Here is a 23,842-nt window from a genome sequence, read left to right on the forward strand (position 1 = left end):
AAATAAATAAATAAATAAAATCTTCTAGGGTCTGTACGCAGTGGTTCACACCTATAATCCCAGCACTTGGGGAGGCCAAGGCAGAAGGACTGCTTGAGCCCAAGAGTTTGAGACCAGCCTGGGCAACATAGCGAGACCCTTTCTCTACAAAAAGTTTAAAAATTAGCCAGGCATGGTGGCACATGCCTATAGTCCCAGCTGCAGGGGAAGCTGAGGCAGAAGGATTGCTTGAGCCCAGGAATTGGAGGATACAGCGAGCCTTGATCATACCAGTGCACTCCAGCCTGGGTGACAGACTTGTCTTTCAAAAAAAAAAAGTCTAAAAGTCTAGTTATAACTGAAGTGCCCTCACTCCTTCCATCTAATTTTTTATCTTTTTCTCCCCAGAAAAAAAACACTTCAGAGTAGTGGTTATTTTGGTTTCTGATGGAAAAATACTAAATAGAAAGCTCTTTGATTTTGATCAGAATTCTAATCTAAAAGCCCATGTATAAAAGCTGATTTTTATATGATGCATTAATTAGAAACCTGTTAATACTGTGCAATAACAAATAATGTGTACGTATTTTAAAGTATTGACTTTGATTTTGTAGGAAGAATTTCTAAAAGTTTGCTTTTATACACAAATGACAATCACATCTTACCTCAGACCTGTTATATATCAACAAAGCATTTTATTATGTTGTTTTATATATAAGAAAATTAAGACAAAAAAGGAAACTTTTCCATTGTTACCTAACTGCCAAATAATGAGGCAGGGGCTGGTACTTGGTTCATCTGGATTTTAGTTAATTGCTGTTTCTGTCAGGCCAGATAATTTTATCATAAAACTAAAACATCCTACAAGTAGTAAGTTACCAAGGCCAGCATCTTCAGCATATGCTCCACTGGTTAAAATGACGCAAGTGAGTCACCAAATAGCTCAGCATCATTTTGTCACCTCTGTGGGTGTTCTGAAAACAGATCAAGTGGTATCATTTCTGTATCCAAAGACAGAATTCAATTAAATTACATTGTTTTTTGAAACTATCAGTGTTTGTTAAAACTAAGGTGTAACTCTCTGAGTAGTCCAGGAGTATAGTGTTTTTAGTAGATTATTCAGTGTTTCATCCATTAAAGAAAAATGATTTGAAGTAATTTAAGTTCCCAGCAATGTTTCTCAGATACTTTCAGCCACCTGTAGGCATAGACTAAGTTGTAAAGTTAGCCTCCAGCCTTTACTCCTCCAAAGCCAAGGTGACAAAGAAGGTATATAGTTGACTTCACTAATTTAATTTTAAACCTGAAGCAAATATAAGAAGCATATAAGGCGCACCCTCACACTGATACTGGCTGTTATCGTGACTTTTTAGTCTGTCATTTTGTGAATTTGTGAAAGCAAAGACAATTTAAAAATGACTAGTATTTTAGCAAGTAGAAAATACCCTAGTATTTTAAACTGTTGTTTCTTCAACTCACTATTATGGCTAACAAAGCTATTGTGTATTGATTTTTCAATTTTACAACAGTTACAATATAAGTATCCATTTGATATACTTGATCTTAAACACTCAATATGATTGATTCTTGCTTTGCTTCAGAATATACTCCATTGTTATCAGTTATCATTTTACTATAGAAGTACAAAAGCAGCAGTTAGATAAAAGGTAGAATAGACCCTTTATCATGTTCACATTTTTACTAGGTTTCATTTATATCCAAAAAACCTATAAGAATGTCTATGCATGCACCGAACAAGATGAAAGTTAAGAGACCTTTAAATATTTATGTATTCTATTTTTATTATAAATAGGATGGAATCCACAGAAAAATGTGAAGCTGTTATTGGTCATTTTAATGGAAAATTTATTAAGACACCACCAGGAGTTTCTGGTATGTTGTTTGTCTGAAACTTTATCAGTAGTCTTCTGTATGATGTATGTTTAACTTTAGCACATGATGAGTCTTCAATAGAACAAAAACCCCTCATTTTGCTCTTTAAGATGTATTTTGTTGGATTTACAAATAAGACTTAAAAATTCACCTCTCCCTAGGCATAGGCACTGGATGTTTAAATGTTAATGGAAGCAGTGGTAAGGAGCTGACTTGTAAAGCATTGTGCAATTCACTCCTCTTTTGATGCAGCAGCCAGCTTCTAAACCACCTTATCACCATCCTCAGTGAACCTCCCTCCATTTGATCATATCTGTTGAGCACTATGGTACCTTTCTATCCCAGCAGTGCCTAGACCTCAGTTCCTGTGGCCTTTATGTCCACTCCACTTTAGCCACTTTCTCCCATGGTTTTACATTGTGTTGTCATTACCAAGAACACCACACTTCATGGGTTTTTCATTCCAATGTCACACTTACTCTAACTCCCACAAACCCTGATCTGAAATACAAAGGGATCCTTCTCTTTTCACTGTTTATTCATCCTCCTTTACCTATTTCTCTTTCCTACTAAGTCTGGTCTCCGTTTTTGAGTGTTAAAATCATTTCTTCAGTGGCATTCTCCTTTTTGTTGCACCCCATCCCTTGGTCACACTGTCATGACAGAATGCTGAACCTGAATTAATCATGCTGTAATTCACGCATGCCACGCCACTCCTGTTATATCCATGCAGCCAAAGATTAGCACTACCACAAATTAAATGTCTTCAGCTTAATCAATTGCTCAGCACCACCAGTCCTCACTCAGCTTCCTTACCCTTCCCCAGCGCAGTTCTCAATTTCCCCAGCCTGCTCAGTTCCCCTACCTAACCCCCTCCCTAATCTCAAGTGGATGACTTCACTTCCTACTTGATGAATAAAATTGAAATCATCAGGTAGAAGCTCCGTCAGCTTCCTGCTCCCTCCCAGCAAGGGGACCTACACCCACATCCAGTCTTACCGGTCCCCTTTCTTAAAGTCTCATGGACAAGGGTTTCAAAGCTGTCCTTGAGATCCCATCTCATTGAGACATTGCTCCGCCAGTCATTGCCTCACTCTCCTATAATTTCAGTCTCTGTCTTTTGCTTTTGTTCATTTTTTTTTTCAGCAAAGCCAAGACATTTGATTTTCAGTTACTAAAATAGATATGTAGCAAGACTAGTTGGTGAGGAAATGGGGGGAAACATGCAAACAAGTAACACTAGGAATGAAACTTGTGAACATAACTACAATAGACATTTTTAAAATCACAGGATTCAGTGAACAAAAACTATGAACTACTTCATGCCAAAAATATTCAAGAAGATAGCCATTTGTGTTTGAAATCATTTAAGTCTTTGCAATCTAGAAACTAAACTAAGCACTCTGGTTCCTTACAGCACCTTCTCATGTCAACATTTTAAAGTGTAGTCGTCACTTCCTTACTTCCCATTTATTCCTCACTCTCTCCAATCGGGCATTCCCCGGTGTGTGGTTGAAATTCCTCTTGGTAAACATGCAGTATTAGTTTGCTAGACAGCCATAACAAAGTACCACAAGCTGAGTGGCTTAAACAATAGAAATTTAGTGTCTCAGGGTTCTGGCGGCCGGAAGTCCAAGATCAAGATGTCAGCAGGGTTGGTTCCTTCTACCCAGACACCCAAGCCAGGCTATGAGGGAAGGATCTGTTCCAGGCTTCTCTCCTTGGCTTGTAGATGGCTGTCTTCTCCCCGAATCGCCTCACAGCACCTTCCCTCTTTGTGCATCTGTCTCTGTGCCCAGATTTCCCTTTCTTAGGAAGACCACAGCCATATTGGATGAAGGCCTACCCCCTCGCCATGATCTTACTTTAACTTTGATGACCTTGTCTCTAAGTAAGATCACATTCTGAGGGCTGGGTGTTAGGACTCCACACAGTTCAACCTGTAACTCTTAATTCCTGATTACCCCGTCTGGAGAATTTCCCCTCTTTTTGTTCTGTGTCTGTCTGCTGTATGTATTTGGGACTGCTGGCCCCTCACTCATCCATGAAGTGCATCCTCCCTTAACTATTTTACACCTGTCTCTGTTTTCTTCCCATCTTGTGTTAATCCTTTCTCTTTTGTAAACTTATTTCCTCTATCTGCTTTTAATTGTTAGTGTTGCCTTGAATTCCATTTTTGGCTCAGGATTCTGATAATTTCATCTTTCTCAAGGTTTTAACTACTACTTATAGTCATTGACTCTCATTCATCTCTCATCCCGGCTGTTCTCCAGAGTTTCGGACTGCCTGACCTCAGTTACCTTACACTCATCCTCTCCAGAACTACACTAGTCCCCCTTACCTCACTTCCCATCTAATTCTGCTCTTCCTCCTGTTTTCCTACTCTCAGTTAGTAGAACCAGTATCTACCCAGACTCCCAAGCTAGAAACCCAGGACTGGACTCCCCTACCTCCCCTGTGCTTTGTGTCTCACATACAAATAATCATTCAAGTCCCCAAATTTTTCTTCCTGATTATTTCTAGAATCTACCCTCTCCCTCCCTTTCTCCTGCCACTGCCTAGTTTAATTTCTGATCATCTGTCATCTGCACCATTGCATCAGCCCTATTTCTTCTTACCTCTCTAAGATATTCTCCCTGACTGTAGCCAGAGAGACTTAGATAAAATATATACGTATGTGTCACTTTATTGTTAAAAATCCACCCCCTCTCAGTTAGAAGGAAAGATTGAGGATTCCTGGAATGGCATGGAAAGCCAAAGGTGACAGGAGCCCTTGCCTACTTCTGCAGTCCTGTCTCCCTCCATCCTCTGCCTTCCTGCTTATCCTCCTCCAACATTGAACTACAAATTGTATTCCCAACACAGCGTGCTGCATCATTTTTCTTGGCTTTCTCTCATGGTTTCCAATGACCCGGATCCTTTTGGTTCTCTTTAGCCTGGCTGTCTCTTCCTCAGCCTTCAAGACTGTGTTCAGGGCTTGCCTCCTCCCTGCAAGGATCAACTCTGACCCAGTTGGGTTGTGCTCTATCTGCAGATCATCACCTTGAGGACACCTCCCTGTGCTGTGGCATTTAACATGTTTACATGTGTCAGTCCCACTAAACTAGAAGCTCCTTGAAAGTAGAAACTGTATCTTCAGCTTTTTATTTTCATGCCCACCACATTTGAGCCATACTATGCAACAACAAATATTTGTTGGTTTTGAATAAATTTTACTACACTGTTAACACCAGGCCAATACTATGTTCTTAACAAGCTACCATGTAGGGGGAGATTGAAATGTCTTCTGATCTGATTTGCAGCCAGCCACTAGCATGCCGCCTGCCAAAAAGGAGAAAGTTTCAAAATTTAGAAACCACATCACCTTGCTTTGAGGGGGAGGTAATGAAATTGTTAAAATGGATAAAAAGAAAAAAAGCCACATACACCCTCCTCCATCTTTTCTTCCCTGTAATTTTAGTCATCTTATGCTTAGCCGGCATAATACATCTGTAATTCCACTTCCCAATCTGTATCCCAGATCAGCAAGTCTTCATTGAGCCTTAGGTCCATGTCAGCTCAAAGTCACACTTTCCAGCTTCTGCCCAAGCATGCCCAAGGGTTAAAGTTGAGGTTTCACTTAGTGTTAGGTACAGGTCTGGAGAGGGAGCCTTTAACTGCTCCCCTGGCCACCTGTTTGTTGGAGTCTCAAGTGGATTAGCCATATCATCAAGATTTATCCCAAATACTCAGGCTGGGAGAGCAGACACTGGTGCTCATCTCTGAATGGGGGAGGAGTCTCTAAAGTGAGCAACTGCCACAGAATCCACAAGAATTAGAACAGAGTGCCCCATTTGCCAAAACACAGATTTTTGCCACTTTTTCTATGCAAAAATAGTACACACTGAAGTTAATAGATTCAGTGAAATGAACCTTATTAAATAACATAAAAAAACAGGTGAGGCCCAATCTTGAAAGCAAGCACAGAGGCCATATAGAATATTTATCCCAGTTTTTCGCATGAGAGACAGCCAAGAAACATTGAGGTGTTTTGAAGTTAGATTCATTCCAGCCAGAAGTCATTGAAGAGAGCAGTTTCTCCAAGGCTGTGTGTATATAACTAGTGTTTAGTATTTATTCCGCTGTAACTCTACTGTTTTATCTTTAGCTAGATGACTGATGATTACCATTAGAAATTCACTTTAATTTTCTGTATTCAGTTGCGTTTCATTTCATAGAGAAACTAATTTGTATGTGCAGTTCCACAGACTACACCTGATCTTGTAATACTAAAACCTGAGAGCACACTGCATCTGTGACTGTATCTGAAGTTGAACTGCTTACATACACAAATTTGGAGCATGAAATATAAAACCTGGAAGTAATTATTTCAAGAAATTCAATCTAGTGGAAGAGATTCCTTTTTTTGTTGTTTAAGTTAGTATTGTTTTCCCATCAACATCAGTAGAGTTGAAAAAAAAAAGGAAAGAGAAAATAATGTTTTTAATTTCTGCCCAAGTAAAGACAAAGGAGAAATTTTGTACGTGGGAGTCTTCTGTAAACTCTACCCTGTCAGCCTCCGGCATTGAGCACCTGTGCCCAGCTGATGTTTTCTTGCTTCTACTGTGTCAGCCTTTGCATGAGCAGGGCCCCACACACTAGTCCCTTTGAAGGGACTATTCCACCTACTTGTGACCACCTATTCATCCACTTACTTGTGACCTCTTTGCTTTTTTAACTCATTCTTGTGTGCAACAAGGAAAGTTTGAGAAGGAAAAACATCTAGGACACTTTTGTTTTGATGGTGTATCAGTCTAAGATAAGATCTTCCCTGTTGAAGGAATGTTTTGCTAAATTAATAACAACAAAAGCTCTTCAGTTCCTTGAGTAAAGTAGATCTCAGGGTGTCACAGATCAAGGTTAGACAGTCTCTTTTTTTCTCTAAAGAACTTCATGGTTTTGTCATTGGTGTTTTCTTTGAAGGGGATTTGCAGACTGTTGGTCACATCCATTCAAGGGAAATAAAAGCCCTAGATTTCCAAACCACATGTAACTGATCGTAGGATCCTCTTCACCTTCACAGCTAGTAAAGAGTGGTTTCTTCCAAGCTGTGCCAAGTTGCAAATGGAGCACAAGAAACAGACTAATTCCTTCCACATTGAGAGCATTACTGCAGGGGTACAGTTTTTCAGTCAAGCTGTTCTCTTTGTTCTGGATTAGCACTTAATTTTGTGCCATTTTGAATGTGTAATGATCTTTTGAGTGTATAAGTCTTGGTTGACAATTAGATTGCATGTTCTTGGGGGGCAGGAGCTATGTTTTCTTTTTAATTTTGTGCTAGACTCAGGGAGCTTGTGCATCACCCTACCACCAGAAGTTACCAATGGGTTTCTAAGAGCATTTTTCATGCAGAGCTCTTCCCAAGAATCACTGCTAATTTGAGGGCCTTTTTGGATACCACCTTTTTTCACAGGAGGTTAAATTGCCTTTAGACATGAATGTTAAATGTATAATGCCAGACTTGGAAGCACCCTGTCACAGTGACTTCAGCTTTTCCCAAAAACAAGTCCCCAGTAGACTTGAAAACCCACAAAGAATGTGAAAGATTTTTCAACTTCTCTGGACTTCTTTTTTCTTTCTTTTTTTTTTTTTTTTTTTTTATACATGGTGACTTCAGAATTCTTTTGAGTACCAGTTTGTGTATTAGATACTGTTCTTTCTTTATATCCCCTGAGTGGCTACTCCGTAGCATCAGTTTCTCTGTGGAGGGCATATGATTATTATCAGAAGAACCAGATAAAAAACAAAAATATTGTCAGGCAGGGGTCAGTTGAATGAGCCTCCACTTGAATGTTTGCATAATGTAGTCTCATTGCTAGGTAGACATAACATTTCATAAATACAGTCAGAGACGGTTTATTTAATGATGCAAGTTGTTTAGCTGGCATAAGCAGAATTATCTGGGATGATTCCTGTCAGAGTACTTGGATTCTTGCATGGCTGGCGGTTTGCCCATGACATTGGAGCCAAGTACAGAAAAGAAACCCACATTAGACACAATTCCGGAAAGATACTTTCTTAAAATGAACAAACTGAACAATGAACTCATCCTAGCTGTGACACTCTTAAGGAATTCTCTAGATGGCTAAGCAGGAGGAAATCAGCTATGCACATGAGCTGTCACTTCTACACTGCCTGCCCTCCTGCCACCATATTCTTTCAATACCCGGGTGGCATGGCTGGGTCCCCCATGCCAGCCATGTCCCACTCTTGCCTGGGGCATGGCACATAATATAGCATATGGTTACAGTTTTGTAAAAATCTAATGTACCACATCACAATTTCTAGTGCCGTCTGCTTTCTGAAATGCTCTTTTAAAATCATGTGCTTTTTTGTCTGATGTCACTATATTTTAAAAGAGGCTTTATCTTTTCTTATAGCAGATGTTTCTTTAAATGTATGTTATAGTTTGTTGGGGGAAAAAAATAATTGCTTATGTGGCCTTTCCTTCTGTCTTTCCCCACCCAGTCCTTCATTTTTTCCTGAAATATTGGAGGTGGCTTGTTTGTAGGAAGTCAGATTTACTTGGAAGGTCCCCAACCAGGGTAAAAGAACCCATGGCTTCTTCATGACACAGACTAGGTGAATTCCATAGAGGTTTTCCACAACTGCTTAATACTTGCTTGATAAAAATTCCATTATGCAGAAATACTATGGTGGCAGTTTTCTACACAATGAATGTTAGAAACAGAGATGGGAAGTTTTAGTTATCTAGAACCAGTGTCCAAATTAGGAGACATGCCTCAGGCAAAAACACTGAAACACATGATCATGATTCAGTGGTTTGTCTAAAAATCCTCTTCTAGGACCTTTCTGGAAGAGAGTACAGTCTTTGAGAAGACTAATGTGTATGGCATGTGAGCTGGAACTATCCTAGAGCTGAGAACAGCTCTGGCGCCCTGACTCCCTGCACAAACGCCTCTCCCCCTCCCGCCACCACTACCACCTCTCAAAGACAAAGGCTAACAGTGTGTTCAGTGCTGCAGGAGACAGTATGATTTCCCATCTCGCTTTCTGAATCTCTCCATGACATTAATGGAGTGTGAATAAGTCCCTGTGTGCTAAGGGCAGGGAGTGCCTGTTAGATTCTCAGTGTTGCACTGTTATCATTCTGCCACATCGCTCACAGCTTCATCTTGTCACAGAGGAGCCCCAGTGAAGTGCATATGTGTCTGCTGGCAGACTCCCTTCAAAGACTTCAGCTTGTTTTACATCTGCTTTCTGTGTTACTCTGACTTTTCCAATTGGTTATGTGTCCAGTGGGGCTTGAAAACTGCTCTTGCCCACATTTCATAACTCTGTGTGTATAGTGATATTATGAGGGCATTGTCCTATGCCAGGTAGCAGAAAAGATAATGTTTAGAGAGAAAATTATGAATCTAGTAAAAGGCCTGGAGATTTTTCAAAGGCTTTTATTGCCCATTTTGTTCCCTTAATATTTCTCTTAAGCATTGTTACCCTGTAAAAACAGAAAATGTTGGTAGCTCTAGGACAAAAGAAATGCTTGAAGACATGTGCAATGTCCCTGGTACCTGCAGGACGTGCAGTCATATCTCCCTCACCCAGTACATACAACAGAACTGGATCTGAACACACACAGCATCATGAGCTGTACCTTTCAAGGGCTATACTCTTAAGAATTGTTGTCGTGACAGCAAAAGTGCTGGAACAGGCCTAGGTGGCCAGTGGAGCAAGGGCAGTCTTGCAGATCCAGAATTCAAATTCATTCCTACTGAGGAGGAGAAGACTAATTTTTAAAAAGTGACAGGGGCCCACAACCTGAGATGTGCCAGTGTTCTAGTCCCCACACCAGGCTTATGGTGAGGCTGCCTTACAACAATTATCACCATCGATCACACCCAGCCTACAGCCAGCCTCACAAATCAACATTTTACACCCTTTCACGATCAGGTTCTGCCAGTGAGGAGTAAATAGTGGAGTAAGATTTTATTAAAGCACAAGGCTCTTGGGTAGAAGTTGTAGGTGTTATTGTGTAACAGTTTTCTAAAAGACGTTGACCGGTAATTTTATCCTTAACTATAACTTCAACATTTCTTCATTCTGTGAGAAGCCGAGGCAGCAACTCTAGCCAGCTCCTTAAATCTCTCAGATTCAAATCCCATGGATAACAGGCCAGTCCCCAAGTGTTTAGACCTTCTGAACCAGAAGTGTCCCTCTCCTGAGAATTTTTCTTAATTCAAAAACAAGAGGAGGAGCCATAATTCAAAAACTTGGGCTCTCCCTGTTGCCACAGTAGTAAGAACACTAGCTGTTCTAAGCACTTGTTATGTTAACTATAACAATCTTTTGAAGTAGGCACTATTATCATCCGCATTTCAGAGATTATGAGACCAGAGACATTGAATAACTTTCCCGGAGTCACTAGCTAGTAAATACAAAAGCAGAATTTTAAACCCTTGGAGACTAATTATGAGCCAGTTAGAATACTGGTTAGAATACCACCATACAGTACACCCACCACTATAGCAGTTGGCACTGCAATTTAAAAAGATTAAGATCCACACACAGATGTTCCTACAGTGTTAGTTACAATAATAAACTATACAAATAAAATACTATGTCACCATTAAACAAGGTAGGGAAGGACCCACAACATAAATGGTAGAAGAAAAGGACCTATCATTGCAAATGTGAAAAATAAATGGCTCTACATAGACTTAGAAAAGTAGTAAATATAGAAAATTAAAATATGTTTGTTGGAGTCATGGGAGGTATGGAGTTTTTGTTTTGCATTTAACATGACTTTAATATTGTCAAATCATTGTTTTACTGATAAACAACTCTTAGTTGATGGCTTGGGAAGTGAGGTGAAGGAGAATTTCAATAAGAAGAAAACTCAAACCCAGCAGGAGCAAAGCATGACTATATATAATCAGGTAACATGATTGTAACATGACGATATTACAGATGTTACCCTCTTCTCAAACTGGGTTGGAGATAGAAACACTACCCTAAGGCACAGGGGAGGAGGAGAAACCTAAACAGCCTCAGGAGGAAGAACGTCCACAGAGAAAAGCTGTAGCTCTTCCTAGTGGTTGAATAGGTCAACAGAATTCAGTTAGAAAAGGAGAGGGCTAAAACAGGAAACGATGTTGTGCCCATAAAAAATAGATAATATTTATTGGATCCTTATTGAAATGTTTTGAAAGCAGCAGCTAGTTCCTTGCATTTTGTGAGTTGAGGAGTGTTGAAAGTAGCCAACATTATCAAAGAAAGCTAATTACAGTTGCTGAGTGGACTAGTTTTCCACAGTGGATGGAGAAGCTTCTATCAAGGGCAGTTTACATTTTACAGTGTTTTGATTAGGATAAAATACAGCATAACTAGAAAGATGGAAGTTTGGAAGTGGCAGTTTCTCCAGCTGTTAACTGCTGTCAGCATCTGACGAGGAAAAGCATGGAGAAGACCTTCGTTAGAACCTGCTGAGGAAAAGATCGGTTCTGTTACAAACTCTAGAGAGCTCCAAGTCCTTCCAAGCTGTTTGATAAGTGAGGAGGACTTGCAGATCTCATCATGAGCTACAGTGCTTACTCAAAGCAGGCATTCTAGAAGTGATTTTTTTATTCGAATATCAGGGAAAGACATTGGAGCACAAATCACCGTAGAGTTAAGTTTCAGAAGATCAGTAAGGAAAATACTCGGTGGAGTTGGGCAGCAAATCAGCCTGAGCCTTATCCATGGAGCTCACAGTCTCTCGGGAAGGATTGTTAGTACCACAAAATCAAGCTTGTGTAAGAGACCATCCCACTCTCAAAGCTCTGTTGAGAGCACACTGGAGAATCCAGTGACATGATTACCTTAGATGGCTCTTAAGAGATGCCAGAAAATATTAGATCAGTGTTTGCATTGCAGTGTTGCCTGGGGCCTTTAACAAATGCTCAAGGTAACACTGCAGTTGTCATGCTGTTGGAGATGCATGTTCCTGTTGGTTCTGATGAACAGGAAAATAACTCTTTAGTTTTGGGTGATGAGAATGAGAATCCCTTTACAAACCCAAAAGATCACAACTAATTAAGGGGAAATTTGACCTAGAATGCTCTGCATATTTGGCAAAATCGGTTGATTTAAGGGTAGGTTATATAATTTTTATAGTACTTTAATACAGGAATACATCTTAAATCACAAATCATTTGTCAGAATTCTTTGTAATCACTGCTTTGCAGAATAAGGTAAAAAGTTGCTAATCTGGAAAAGTAACCATGCATATAGAAGATTGACAGTTACATATTAATTTTTATATTAATTTGGCCAAACTTACATATCACTCAAAGTCACATGACTAGTATTTATGGCACTTTCTTTTCTGCATGTCAGTCTTCCGGTATCTCTCCCTTGTAAAAAAACAATTGGAGTTCAGCTGAAAGGTACGCTCTATAGAACAAGCTACTGTCACATAGGATCTCCTGATTCTTCAACCTGGAACCTGTATATTCAGCTCCAAAAGGCAAACTAGGGACTACCGCTGGTTTGGTAGAAGCCACAGGAGATGCTGGCCAAATGAGGATCTCTCATTTTGTAACAAGCTCACACACACTTAAAAATAAGTGGGTCATGACATCTGTGTGTTTTGTTTGTTTTTCCTACCCAAAAATCTAACAGATCATCTAACCCTTGCTCAACATCATGGAAGACCACATATCAATTACAATAAGTCAGGCCCTTTTGCTACCCTAAAATACCTAAAAATTTCTTAAATCTTCATGTAATTTGCTTTCATAGGGCACATGGACAATCTTTGTAATGAATAAAACATTAAGAACTTATAGGGAGAAGCTGTTTCTAATAATGTCCTTCAAATAAATGGAACAGCAATTGTCAAAGAAGTACAGCTGTTTCTGCATCAAAAGTATTTTGCTTCTGGTTAGCATTTTTATTGAAAACAAATACCTCTAAAACAATGCTCTGTTCCATAAATGACTAAATGGATTTTTGTGAGATTAGGTACACTCTTCTCCATTAAACTACAAGCCCCAGGGAGGAAAGGACCCTATTTTATCTACCACTGTATCCCCAACTCTTGTATACTTGGCACATAGTGGACATTAAGTTAAAATTTTGGTGGTTACGTAGACCAAAGAGAATTTTAAAGAGGAAAGAAGCTGTTAGAATTTTATATTGCTTCACATGGAATATTGAGGTACTCCCATTTCCCTGAAACAAGCAGCCAGCAACTGTCTCAGAAATGTGTCATTTTTACTGGTTATAATTCTTAAAAAGCTTGTTTTCCTAAGATATGAAATGCCTGCCAGTATACAAACTGTTGTAACTATTTCCCTTTTTGCTTTTAGAGGGGAAAAAATAGCTTAATGACAGCATAGAATCATGTAGTAAATATAATTCGTTTTTTGAAAGATTCAGCTATATTCTCTTCCATTTGTTTATTTTAAATGATCTATTTGCAAACATGTCATCACTCCTTTGATGTTTACCTCATCGTTATGCATTTTTAGCAGGCTTTATTGTCACCTGAGATTTATTTTTCTTTGACAGGCCGGAGTCTAGATGAAGGAAAATGTGTTAGAAGCACCTTATCCACAGATGGGGACACTTGGTCATTCGGCACATGTTGAGCTTAGGCAGGCATCAGGGTCTGGCTGCTTACCTGCTTTTATTCACACCTGCCTGTTTAGGTGGCCTGCACTGAACTTCTAGAATGAGTCCAACCTGATCATTTACTGTCTCTGAAAGAAATTACGCTAATGGAGAAAAATGGTCAGTTGGGATCACTTGCTGAGCCAAGTAACTTCTTCAAAAAAAAAAAAAAAAGGTTAAATTTCAGTCTAGGACCTAGTTTTCATAAACCCTGTAGATAAAAGCACCTATTTTTAGAGAAGACCCACTATATGCCAGCACCACCAAATTTATTATCTTCTTTCTTGCTCTACGAGATTATGTGGAGTCAACATCTTACAACCTCAAATGTCAGCGGATAAACCTCTCTAGATCTGGGCCAAGGCTTGCTGATAGTCTCACCAGACACCTAACATTTTTGTTCCTGACTCTTCATACCCATAGTCCAGTTGTCATTCAGAAGTGAGTTGGCATTCCAACCCATCCCTCCAGAGTGGTTCACACCAGGGAAAGAAGAAGGGAGTGCCAGGCAGCAGCCCAGACAGCTCACCCAGAAGGAGTTACAGTTGGGCTTTTTGTTTTGTTTTGTTTTGTTTTTTGGCAGAGAAGCATTGAAAGACACTACTGCTTCCACCCTGTCATTAGTGGGTGGGTAATCATGAAATAAAATAAGAGATGAATTAGGATAATAAGAGGCACAGGAGAAAGGAATAAATTTTCTACAAGTAATATTTTTCTCTTCATGGTTATTTAACTTTGAAACAGAACTTGAAAGTAGTAATCATGGTTCTACAGTAGACAACGGACAGAATGTGGGAACCAGACAGGAAGGTGTGATTGCCTTTATTACATTAACTAGAAACACAGAAAAATGCACAACTTTCTGGAATACACTGCTATTTCCATTGCAGAAAAGCAAAGAAAAGGAAAAGTCACTTGTGCCCTATTGTGCTATCTGTAGAATTTTTTTTTTTTAACTTTAGTGAGTATATATCCTTGAAAATATTCTCTACATCTTCTGCTTTTCTGTTTTGGCCTCATGGATTCTGTAAGAAGAATTTATAGAAATGTATAGATATATAGTAATATATGTTATAAGTAATATAGTAATATGCAGATCTATATATAGTGATATATAGATATATAGTAAAGCAATACCCAGTTGTATGATTAAAGGCACAGAAAAACCTTTAAATAGGGTGGACAAGTATTTTTAGCTTTTTCACAACAGCCATCTTCACTGACATATCCCAAAAACATATGAGACCTATTTCTATTCATTCATTGATGCAACCAAGATGTAATAAGCAACTACAAAGTCCAGACACTTAGGCAGTGGGGATACAGTGATAGACAAAACAGACAATGTTACTGCCCCCATGGGGCGTATAGTCTAGAAGGGGAAACAGACACCAAACAAGTAAACATACTCACCAATTGTTACAAATTGTGAATAAAAATATGTGTGTGAGCAGTGTAGAGGCGGCTTGTTTTCTACTGGGAAAGAAGTGAAGGGTCCCTCTTAGGAATTATAGTGGGAAGCTAAGGGACCATTTTAAGTTGGGGGAGGGGAGGATGGCACAATCCTATTGAATTTGAAGATTATTTTGGTGACCGTCCAGAGGTGGAATTGGAGAGGGCCCAAAACCAAAAGAAATGTGTCTGCTCTTAAGTGTGAAAGTGAATCAAAAGATTCCTTTGCTTCCTCAGAATAGTTATTTAAATGTTCAGAAATAATAACTAGTATGTTTTTCTGCACTATGTTTTTCACCGTGGACAGTTTTACAAAGGTCTGAGTAAACTACTTTGCCTTAAAGTGTTGTATGAATTCTCTTACAGCATGAACACTACTCCTATTTTTGTAATACATTTTGTCATCCACATACACATATCATTGTGGTTTCATTTTATTTTTCTGTTTACTTAGCCCCCACAGAACCTTTATTGTGTAAGTTTGCTGATGGAGGACAGAAAAAGAGACAGAACCCAAACAAATACATCCCTAATGGAAGACCATGGCATAGAGAAGGAGAGGTGAGACTTGTAAGTCCTTTCTTGAAACTTTAGTGGGGGGTGTGTGATCTTGAGTGCCCACATGAAAAGTAACACAAAAAGGCATCTTGACTTGGCTGCACACTTCTGAAATAGGTGCCAGGATTAAATCTTCCTTTTGGTACATTATAATTCAAGTGATGTCAAATTAAAATTCTTTTCATTATATATGGTGATAACAGAGTGATTCTCCAGATGGACGGATAGGTGGTGGAAACAGCTGTGTTTACCAGCTAGCTACACATGAAGTAAAAGAGCATTCTAAATTGCCGTAAGAAAAACACAAGTGATTTGGGTTTGTTTTGGTTTTTTTTTCAGAAACAGGGTTTTTGTAGGCTAGGCGCAGTGGCTCACACCCGTAATCCTAGCACTTTGGGAGGCCAAGGCAGTCAGATCACCTGAGATCAGGAGTTAGAGATCAGCCTGGCCAACATGGCAAAACCCCGTCTCTACTAAAAATACAAAAATGAGCCCTGCATGGTGGTGCATGCCTGTAATCCCAGCTACCCAAGAGGCTGAGGCAGGAGAATCACTGCAGCCTGGGAGGCAGAGGCTGCAGTGTTCCAAGATCATGCCACTGCACTCCAGCCTGGGCAACAGAGCGAGACTCCATCTCAAAAAAAAAAAAAAAAAAAAAAAAAAACAGAAAGAAACATGGCCTCTGTTGCCCAGGCTGGAGCCCAGTGGTGTGGTTATAGCCCACCACAACCTCGCAACCTCGAACTCCTGTGCTCAAGCAGTCCTCCCACCTCGGCCTCCTGTGTAGCTGGGATGACAGGGACATGCCACCACTCCTGGCTAATTTAAAAAAAAATTTTTTTTTCTTTTTTTTTTTTTTTTTTGAGATGGAGTCTTGCTCTGTCGCCCAGGCTGGAGGGCAGTGGCGTGATCTCCGCTCACTGCAAGCTCTGCCTCCCGGGTTCTTGCCATTCTCCTGCCTCAGCCTCCCAAGTAGCTTGGGACTATAGGCACCCACCACCACACCGGCTAATTTTTTGTATTTTTACCAGAGATGGGGTTTCACCGTGTTAGTCGGGATGGTCTCAATCTCCTGGCCTCATGATCCACCCACCTCGGCCTCCCAAAGTGCTGGGATTACAGGCATGAACCATCGTGCCTGGCCTAATTTTTTAAATTTTTTATAGAGATAAGATGTAACTATGTTGCCCAGGCTGTCATGGTTTCTTAGAGGGGTTTATATTTATAATATCTAGAAGTTATCCTAAATAGTAATCTAAATATTTATATATAAATAGTACATTTATCACTGAGTTGGGTTTTTTTTCACCTCTCTTTTGAATAGTTTTTTTTTTAATTAAAACTCTCAATTTCCTAATAAAATTTTGGACCGCCATTTCCCTGTATTGACTTTCCATGAATTATTATTTTAAAAACAATAACATATTGATCCAAGAATTGTCTAGGGAAAATGTTCTAGAATCTGCACTGTCCAATAACAGCCACCAGCCACAGGTGACTGAGCACTTGAAACATAGCTAGTATGCTAGAGAGATCGATTTTTTATGTAGTTTTAAATAGCTGCATGTGGCTTATGACTATCACATGGGACAGTGCAGGTCCAGAGATTCTCATATTTATAGTCATTTTGACTAACAGAAACTCCCATTTTTATCAAATGCTACTAGACTCTAAGTACAAATTCCCCTCCCTCCCCTTTTTTTTTTTTAAGAGACAGGGATCTCCTTCTGTTGCCCAGGCTGGAGTGCAGTGATGTAATCATAGCTAACTACAGCCTCGAACTCCTGGGCTTCAAAGGGATCTTCCCACCTCAGCCTCCCCAGCAGCTGGGACTACAGGTGCACACCACCACACCCGGCTAAAAATAGAATTTTTAAATCATGCCTTTCTAGATGAATGTTTATATTTCTTTCTCTTATAGGCTGGAATGACACTTACTTACGACCCAACTACAGCTGCTATACAGAACGGGTATGTCATTAAGATAAATCCATAATGGCTTGAGGGAAAATGTGAAGGTGGAAAATATCAGACATTTGTTCCATGAATTATTCTATTTAAAGGATTACTTAATAAAGGCTTTTGTGTTTGTTCTAGATTTTATCCTTCACCATACAGTATTGCTACAAACCGAATGATCACTCAAACTTCTATTACACCCTATATTGCATCTCCTGTATCTGCCTACCAGGTTTGTACCTTTAGGATTCGTCAGTAGTATAACCACTTGCGGATCATGAATCTCTGCTACATTTTTATGTGTCTTAAAATTTTGAGCGTTTATGAAATTTGAGTCAAATATTATGCAGCTTGGATACCCAATTTAGTATGAGCTGCTTTGTATTTGGCAGAGTGATTTACTTTTATGTATAGGAGAATGTAAAGCAAAGGAAAATGTTTGTCAGTGGTCAGTCCTTGGAATCATAGCATTTTGGAATTGGAATGAACCCAAACACTTCCTTCACCAAGGGGCCCTGCTTTTGGACACCATGTGTCCCAAAAATTGAAACTTAAGATAATTGCCGTTAGATATAATACAGAATAGGTGTGTACCCTTGCTTTTGTTTATTCATCAGCAGGAACTGATAAAAGAACAAGTAGACATGGTAATACATAAAGATGTGTCTCTAGTAGGTAGTATTAAGTAAGCAATGCAGCTGACATTTGAGGTAAAAATATAAAAGCAAAAAGGTGACTTCCTGTTTAGGTTATTACCTGAGGAGGCTTTACCTTAAAATAAATTCCCAACTTAGAAACAAAAACTCTTGAAGTGTCTTGTATTTCAAGATTTGATTTGATTTTAATGCAAAGGTAGCTCCTGTCTGCCATGAACCCAGTAGTGTACATGCATTTCTCTTCCTGTGTCAGAAAACCTCTAACGGAATTACTTCCTGGACCCAGATAGGAACCTTATAATGGAGTTCAATTGCAGACATGTGGGAGCAGAGTTCCCTTTTGTTGACCATCAGGATCCTGTGTGACTAAATTTTTGTGTATTCTTAATTTTAAAACAATTGAATTAAGATGTTGTAGTCCTGATTTCTGGGGTTAGAGGACTACAATATGTAATCTAATAGTTGTGTTATTTTAACATCTATAAGCCTCAGTTTCCTCATCTTTAAAATGGGGATAATAATAGTTTCTATCTCATAGGCTTGAGAGAATTATGAAAACCAAATGAGACTGTATAAAGAGCCCAGCCGAGGACCTTGCATATCATTATCACTCAGTTAATGTTAGCTATGATTATTATCATTAATATGCAGGATTAGGTGGCTGATAATAAGAGTATATTAGTTATACGTTTAAGTAATGAATTGGCCAAAATAAGCAATGTCATATAACTAATTCTGTCTAAAAATATAAAAATGGTCTTGAATAACAGAAGTGATTAGATGCGCTAAAACTGAAGGTTGGCATTATCATTCACAGTCTGCTAAGCTTCTAGGCTCTTACAGCCTCCTTTCCCTGAGTTATCACTCATTTTCTTTTCTTTATTCTCTCTGGGTTCTCATGTTACTTATTCTGGTGCTTCATTCTGCTGGGCGTAGTATTGACTAATTTAATGCCTCTTTAGTTGTTTTAGATTTAGGATTCCTATCCTTTCTTTGACTGTATAAGACTCAGTGAGATCTGCTCTAGTACACTTCCCCAATTAACAATTCCTGTGTCTGGTATGAAAAGGTAGTCTTTCTTAACTGTCTGAACTTGGAAACCTCTGTCATTTATATGTCACTAAAAATAGGGGCAAGTGTAAGTTATTCTCAGGCAAATGAAAGATTGTAAGTATTAATTTGAATTTATGTTGCTATAGATATTACAGCTATTAACACATTTCTCCAACATCTCTTTTTCCCTCTTTAATATAAAACCAGTGTGCATTTTGGCCACAGAACCATTTTGTACTATAAAAATTAGGAGATCTGTGTCAGTAATAGATTTGATATAGCTAACTGGAAACAACGTATTATTTCAGAGGCCTTATTTCCTCTCCTGGGCATTCTGTATTTCTCTAAGATACATATGGAATTTCATTGCATTGCCTGACACTCAGTGCCATAGCCTCGAAGACTGATTTTTAACTACATAAGTTCAGGGACCTAGTAGGGTCAGTGGATGAGCTTTAAGTGATCTGTGACTCCTTAAGTTGTTTGCAAAATGTTGCTTGTGTATGTGCCATTAAGTGGGGAAAAATGTTCTATTTCCCTAATTAGGTTTTCAGAGGGCTCGTGACCCTAAAGAGGTTAAGAACCAATAGTAAAGAGTTTACAAAACATTATTATTCCCATTTTATAATTAGAAAATTGAGGAATAGAAATTGGCAGCAGCTGATTTGCTGCTTAAGAAAGAAAATTAGATGTCATAGTTCCCTAATCCTGTAATGCTATAAGCTATTAGATTATTAAGACCACTGAAGCATATAAAAAATGGGGGCATCTGGCCCAAATTAGGGTCTGTAGGGAGTTGTTTGCCTTCCCATCATATATCCAGTGAGGGCCCTGCACTCGTGTTGGAGTGGGCCTTTCTCCACTAAACCACCATAAGCTTATGCAATTGGATTTGAGAAATTGGCAGCTGCAAGAAACCACCAACCCCAAGGGGGAAAGGCTACAGTCCAGATAACTGAAATGTTAACAAGGCAGAAGCACTTAACTTTGGTCTGCCTTAGGTGGCAAAGGAAACCAGAGAAAACAAGTATCGGGGCTCTGCTATCAAGGTAAATCACAATACATTCTTCCCCCATGACTCTTCCCCATATCCTCTCTGTTGAACCTCTGAAGTTAACAATAGGGGATAAAATGCAGGAGGGTTTTGTTTTTAAGAATTGGAAACTGAAACTTATTATAAAATTACTTAGACTCTGGAAAGCTCTGGGCATCAAGAAATGGGCTGATATGTTTTTCTCTTGAGTGGCAGACTACACATGCTTTCTTTCCTGCCACAAAACCTGACTCTCACATCTATTTCTCGATTCAGAGGGTCTACTGTGTGGATGCCCATTTGACTGTAGATGTCAAAATCTAGTTACTGAAGTTTAATTTCATTAAGCTGAATTTCAGATTTTTATTTTCTGCACTAACTAGAAATTGTTGACCACAATACAAGATTTCTAAAATTAATGTCCTAGGTATGAAAGAGAAATTGAATTTGTTTTTTTGTATTAAATAAGCACATACTTTAAGGGTTAGCTTCTAATAAGATGTGCTGGAATTAATCGTCATTCATCTGTAATTCTAAAGCATCTAGTTCATACCTTGATTGTTAACACTTTTCACTATTTATTTAAGTTGTTGGCGTGTTTATCTCCCTTGCATAGATAGTAAATTTCTTGAGGGTGGGGCCCATGTCTTTTTCGCCTTTTTCTCTTTGTTGCCTGATACTCAACAATTACTTCTTGAGTGGGCAAATAGAAATTGTTTCTAAATAATCATTTCATCCTGTTCAGAGTGACCAGTTTGCCAAGAATTCTAACTGCCTTAATCTTTTTAATCATTGATAGTATTGTTTCCTTGTTTTCTTTCTGTAGATTTTAACATGATTAAAAAGAGTTCTAAAGAAATAGGTAAGCTTTACAATGAAAATCAATATTTCTTTCAAAATCCCCCCTTTTCTAGGTGCAAAGTCCTTCTTGGATGCAACCTCAACCATACATTCTACAGCACCCCGTAAGTTTTTCATCTTAATGACTTTGTGTTTTACAAGTAAGTTATGTGTATATTCTCTCTGGGTTAAAACCATTTGCCAAGGGTGGTATAGGATTTGGGAAATTTTAAACATGGAATATGAGAATGTACCATTTCATTATAAAACTTCTTCTCGGTCGGGTGCGGTGGCTCAAGCCTGTAATCCTAGCACTTTGGGAGGCCAAGGTGGGCGGATCACGAGGTCAGGAGTTCGAGACCATCCTGGCCAACATAGTGAAACCCTGTCTCTACTAAAAATACAAAAAAAAATTAGCAGGGCGTGGTGGTGGGCGCCTGTAGTCCCAGCTACTCGGGAGGCTTAGGCAGGCGAATGGCATGAACCCAGGAGGCGGAGCTTGCAGTGAGCGGAGATGGTGCCACGGCACTCCAGCCTGGGGGACAGAGCCAGACTCTGTCTCAAAAAAAAAAAAAAAAACACTTCTTCTCATCCTTATAAAACAACTTGGTAGAAGATATTAAGTTACATTTTCTATAAGAACTTAAAATATATCATATTTGAGGCAGGGCACCATTTTCTTATTCATACCAGCTCTTTAGAGATCAAATGAGAGGCTACATTTTTAATAGTACTTGGGATAAAACCGCTCTCATTTTTTACATTCTGTTTAATGCAGATATAAAGTTCAAAACCGAGATGAAGATTTTCATCAGTGTTACTTGGCCTATGGAGATTATAAATACTAAAGTGGTAGCACATTATTTGGTAAATAACAAATGTGATTTCTTAATGACGTGAGCATTCATATATATTACATTTTTTTAAATTGAGTGAGTTATATAGTGTATTTCATGTGTTTTTCAAAGACACATAAGATCTAGTTTGTGGAAGAAGGGTTTGAAAATTGAAAAATACATATGGAGAACAAAGTTACAATAAGGCTAAGGATGTCCAACACAATGACCTGCATGCTCACATGAGAAAATCACAAATTTGGCTCTAAGCTTTCTAGTAACTGATGCAAAATGGGAATCCTGGTAAACAATACGGTTCACAATGTGTGTAAAATAAAAACAGATTTGGTTGCTTAGAAAAAGAACTCTATTCTTGGCCTTATCTTCAGACAGCAATTTGTCTTGGGATACCTTTTAAAGTGGATACTGCAATGTAAGACCATGTATATGAAATAGCAATCCAGAGATAGCAATTTCTGAGATGACCTTTAAGAAGCAGATAAAACATGTTTAGGTGATGACACAGGAGAGGCACTCTCTGATATATGTATATGTTTTGTGTGATATATACACATACATATAGATCTATACATGTGCACATACATAGACACATCTTCAAACCCACACTTACCTGTACATGTGTACATAATATACATGCACTGATCCACACATGCCTGTAGCAATCTATGTCCCTGATACTCTATGCTACCCTATTTTGGAATGCTTGGAAATCAACCTACTTTGAATTTGAGGACTTCCTATTACAGATGGTGCCAATGAATGAGAAAAAGGAGCAGGAAACTCCTCCACCATCTTGTAGGCTTCTGAGTCATTTCCGTGTTACCACTTGCTTTTTGATGATGCATGTTAAAAAAAAATTTCTAACAGAATGTATTAATGACAAACATTATCTCTGACACACATCTATATCTTTGTTTCTTTTTGGCAACATTTGAAAAAAAGACTGCACGTATCTGAGCTTAACATCTTTGAGTAGACATTAGGATTGTAAGCAGAAGGTTGCTATCTGAGGATTTATTCCCCACCCAGCTTTAAACTGCCTGATTTAAATCAGAATTAAAGTTCCTGTACACCTAACTCTGTCCTAGATTGTCTATCTAATTATCGATAAATAACAGTTGTATTTAAGGGATGCCAGGTACAGTGATACCAAAACATACATTAGTAGTTATAGAGCGTGTCAAAATACTTGCATTCTCAGATAATGAGGTGATTGCAAAAGTCCAAAAATAAAGAGGTCATTAAATTTTGGTTTATACAATCAATGTAACCATTTAAAAAAATGATGATAATGACAGTTTTTCAACAAGCTAGGTAAATGGTTAGAATAGAATGCTAAGTTAAGAGCAAAAACCCAGGATATGAAATTGTTGATGTACTCTGATTGAACCTGTACAGAAACACACAGAGGCTATGAGCTGGCAGTAGTACCCTGACATTGCTAACAGTGATTGTATTAGACTGGCTGAGTTAGAAGCGATTGTTTTTTTTTCCCTCCTATTTTCTTAAATACATTTAATTTGATTTTAATGACCAACATTTTTTCAAATTGAATAAAAGAATCTGGACTCAGATTATTAATCATATCTGAATTGCCTTCCCTTCCAGGCACCAAAATGTAACTTAAAGTTCTGAGAAACACTGAGTGAATGAAGAAATGTGCTCTCGATCCTAACAACCTGATCTTGAACCAAACGATTATCTGGATAGAACATTGTTAAACAAAATACTATATTGATCTTGTTAAATATAATACATTGTCTTGTAACTGGAGAAAACATCAACTGCCTTTTTTTTTCTAGATTTTTTTTTTAAGAAAGCATTTTGTAACCCTAGGCAGGCAGTGATAATCAGTTTGTTTTTCCTATGATAGCTCCTCCTGCTGGACTAGCTTGCTTCCAGTTACTGGA

At 38.6% G+C, this 23,842-nt stretch overlaps 1 protein-coding gene and 1 long non-coding RNA gene across 15 annotated transcripts in view; one reads left to right on the forward strand and one right to left on the reverse strand.

Moving 5' to 3' along the window:
* RBMS1 (RNA binding motif single stranded interacting protein 1) overlaps positions 1 to 23,842 on the forward strand; it is a 219,093-nt gene that overhangs the window by 188,537 nt on the left and 6,714 nt on the right. For 10 of the 14 annotated variants that reach the window (XM_055291972.2, XM_055291973.2, XM_055291981.2 and 7 more), the window contains 6 exons: positions 1,793 to 1,872; positions 15,431 to 15,546; positions 17,456 to 17,505; positions 17,632 to 17,725; positions 20,204 to 20,251; positions 21,150 to 21,200. In XM_055291972.2, coding sequence (XP_055147947.1) covers positions 1,793 to 1,872; positions 15,431 to 15,546; positions 17,456 to 17,505; positions 17,632 to 17,725; positions 20,204 to 20,251; positions 21,150 to 21,200 — 439 coding nt within the window. The remainder of the gene's footprint in view (positions 1 to 1,792; positions 1,873 to 15,430; positions 15,547 to 17,455; positions 17,506 to 17,631; positions 17,726 to 20,203; positions 20,252 to 21,149; positions 21,201 to 23,842) is intronic. The other 4 variants (XM_055291977.1, XM_063609468.1, XM_055291975.2 and 1 more) reach the window with 3 other exon arrangements.
* Positions 14,331 to 22,756, reverse strand: LOC129489440 (uncharacterized). Its single transcript, XR_008659986.2, has 2 exons — positions 22,323 to 22,756; positions 14,331 to 14,549 (listed from the first exon to the last, which is right to left on the reverse strand). It is a non-coding gene; the product is annotated as an uncharacterized lncRNA (long non-coding RNA).

The sequence above is a fragment of the Symphalangus syndactylus genome, chromosome 9 (assembly GCF_028878055.3).
Source record: "Symphalangus syndactylus isolate Jambi chromosome 9, NHGRI_mSymSyn1-v2.1_pri, whole genome shotgun sequence".
NCBI lineage: Eukaryota > Metazoa > Chordata > Mammalia > Primates > Hylobatidae > Symphalangus > Symphalangus syndactylus.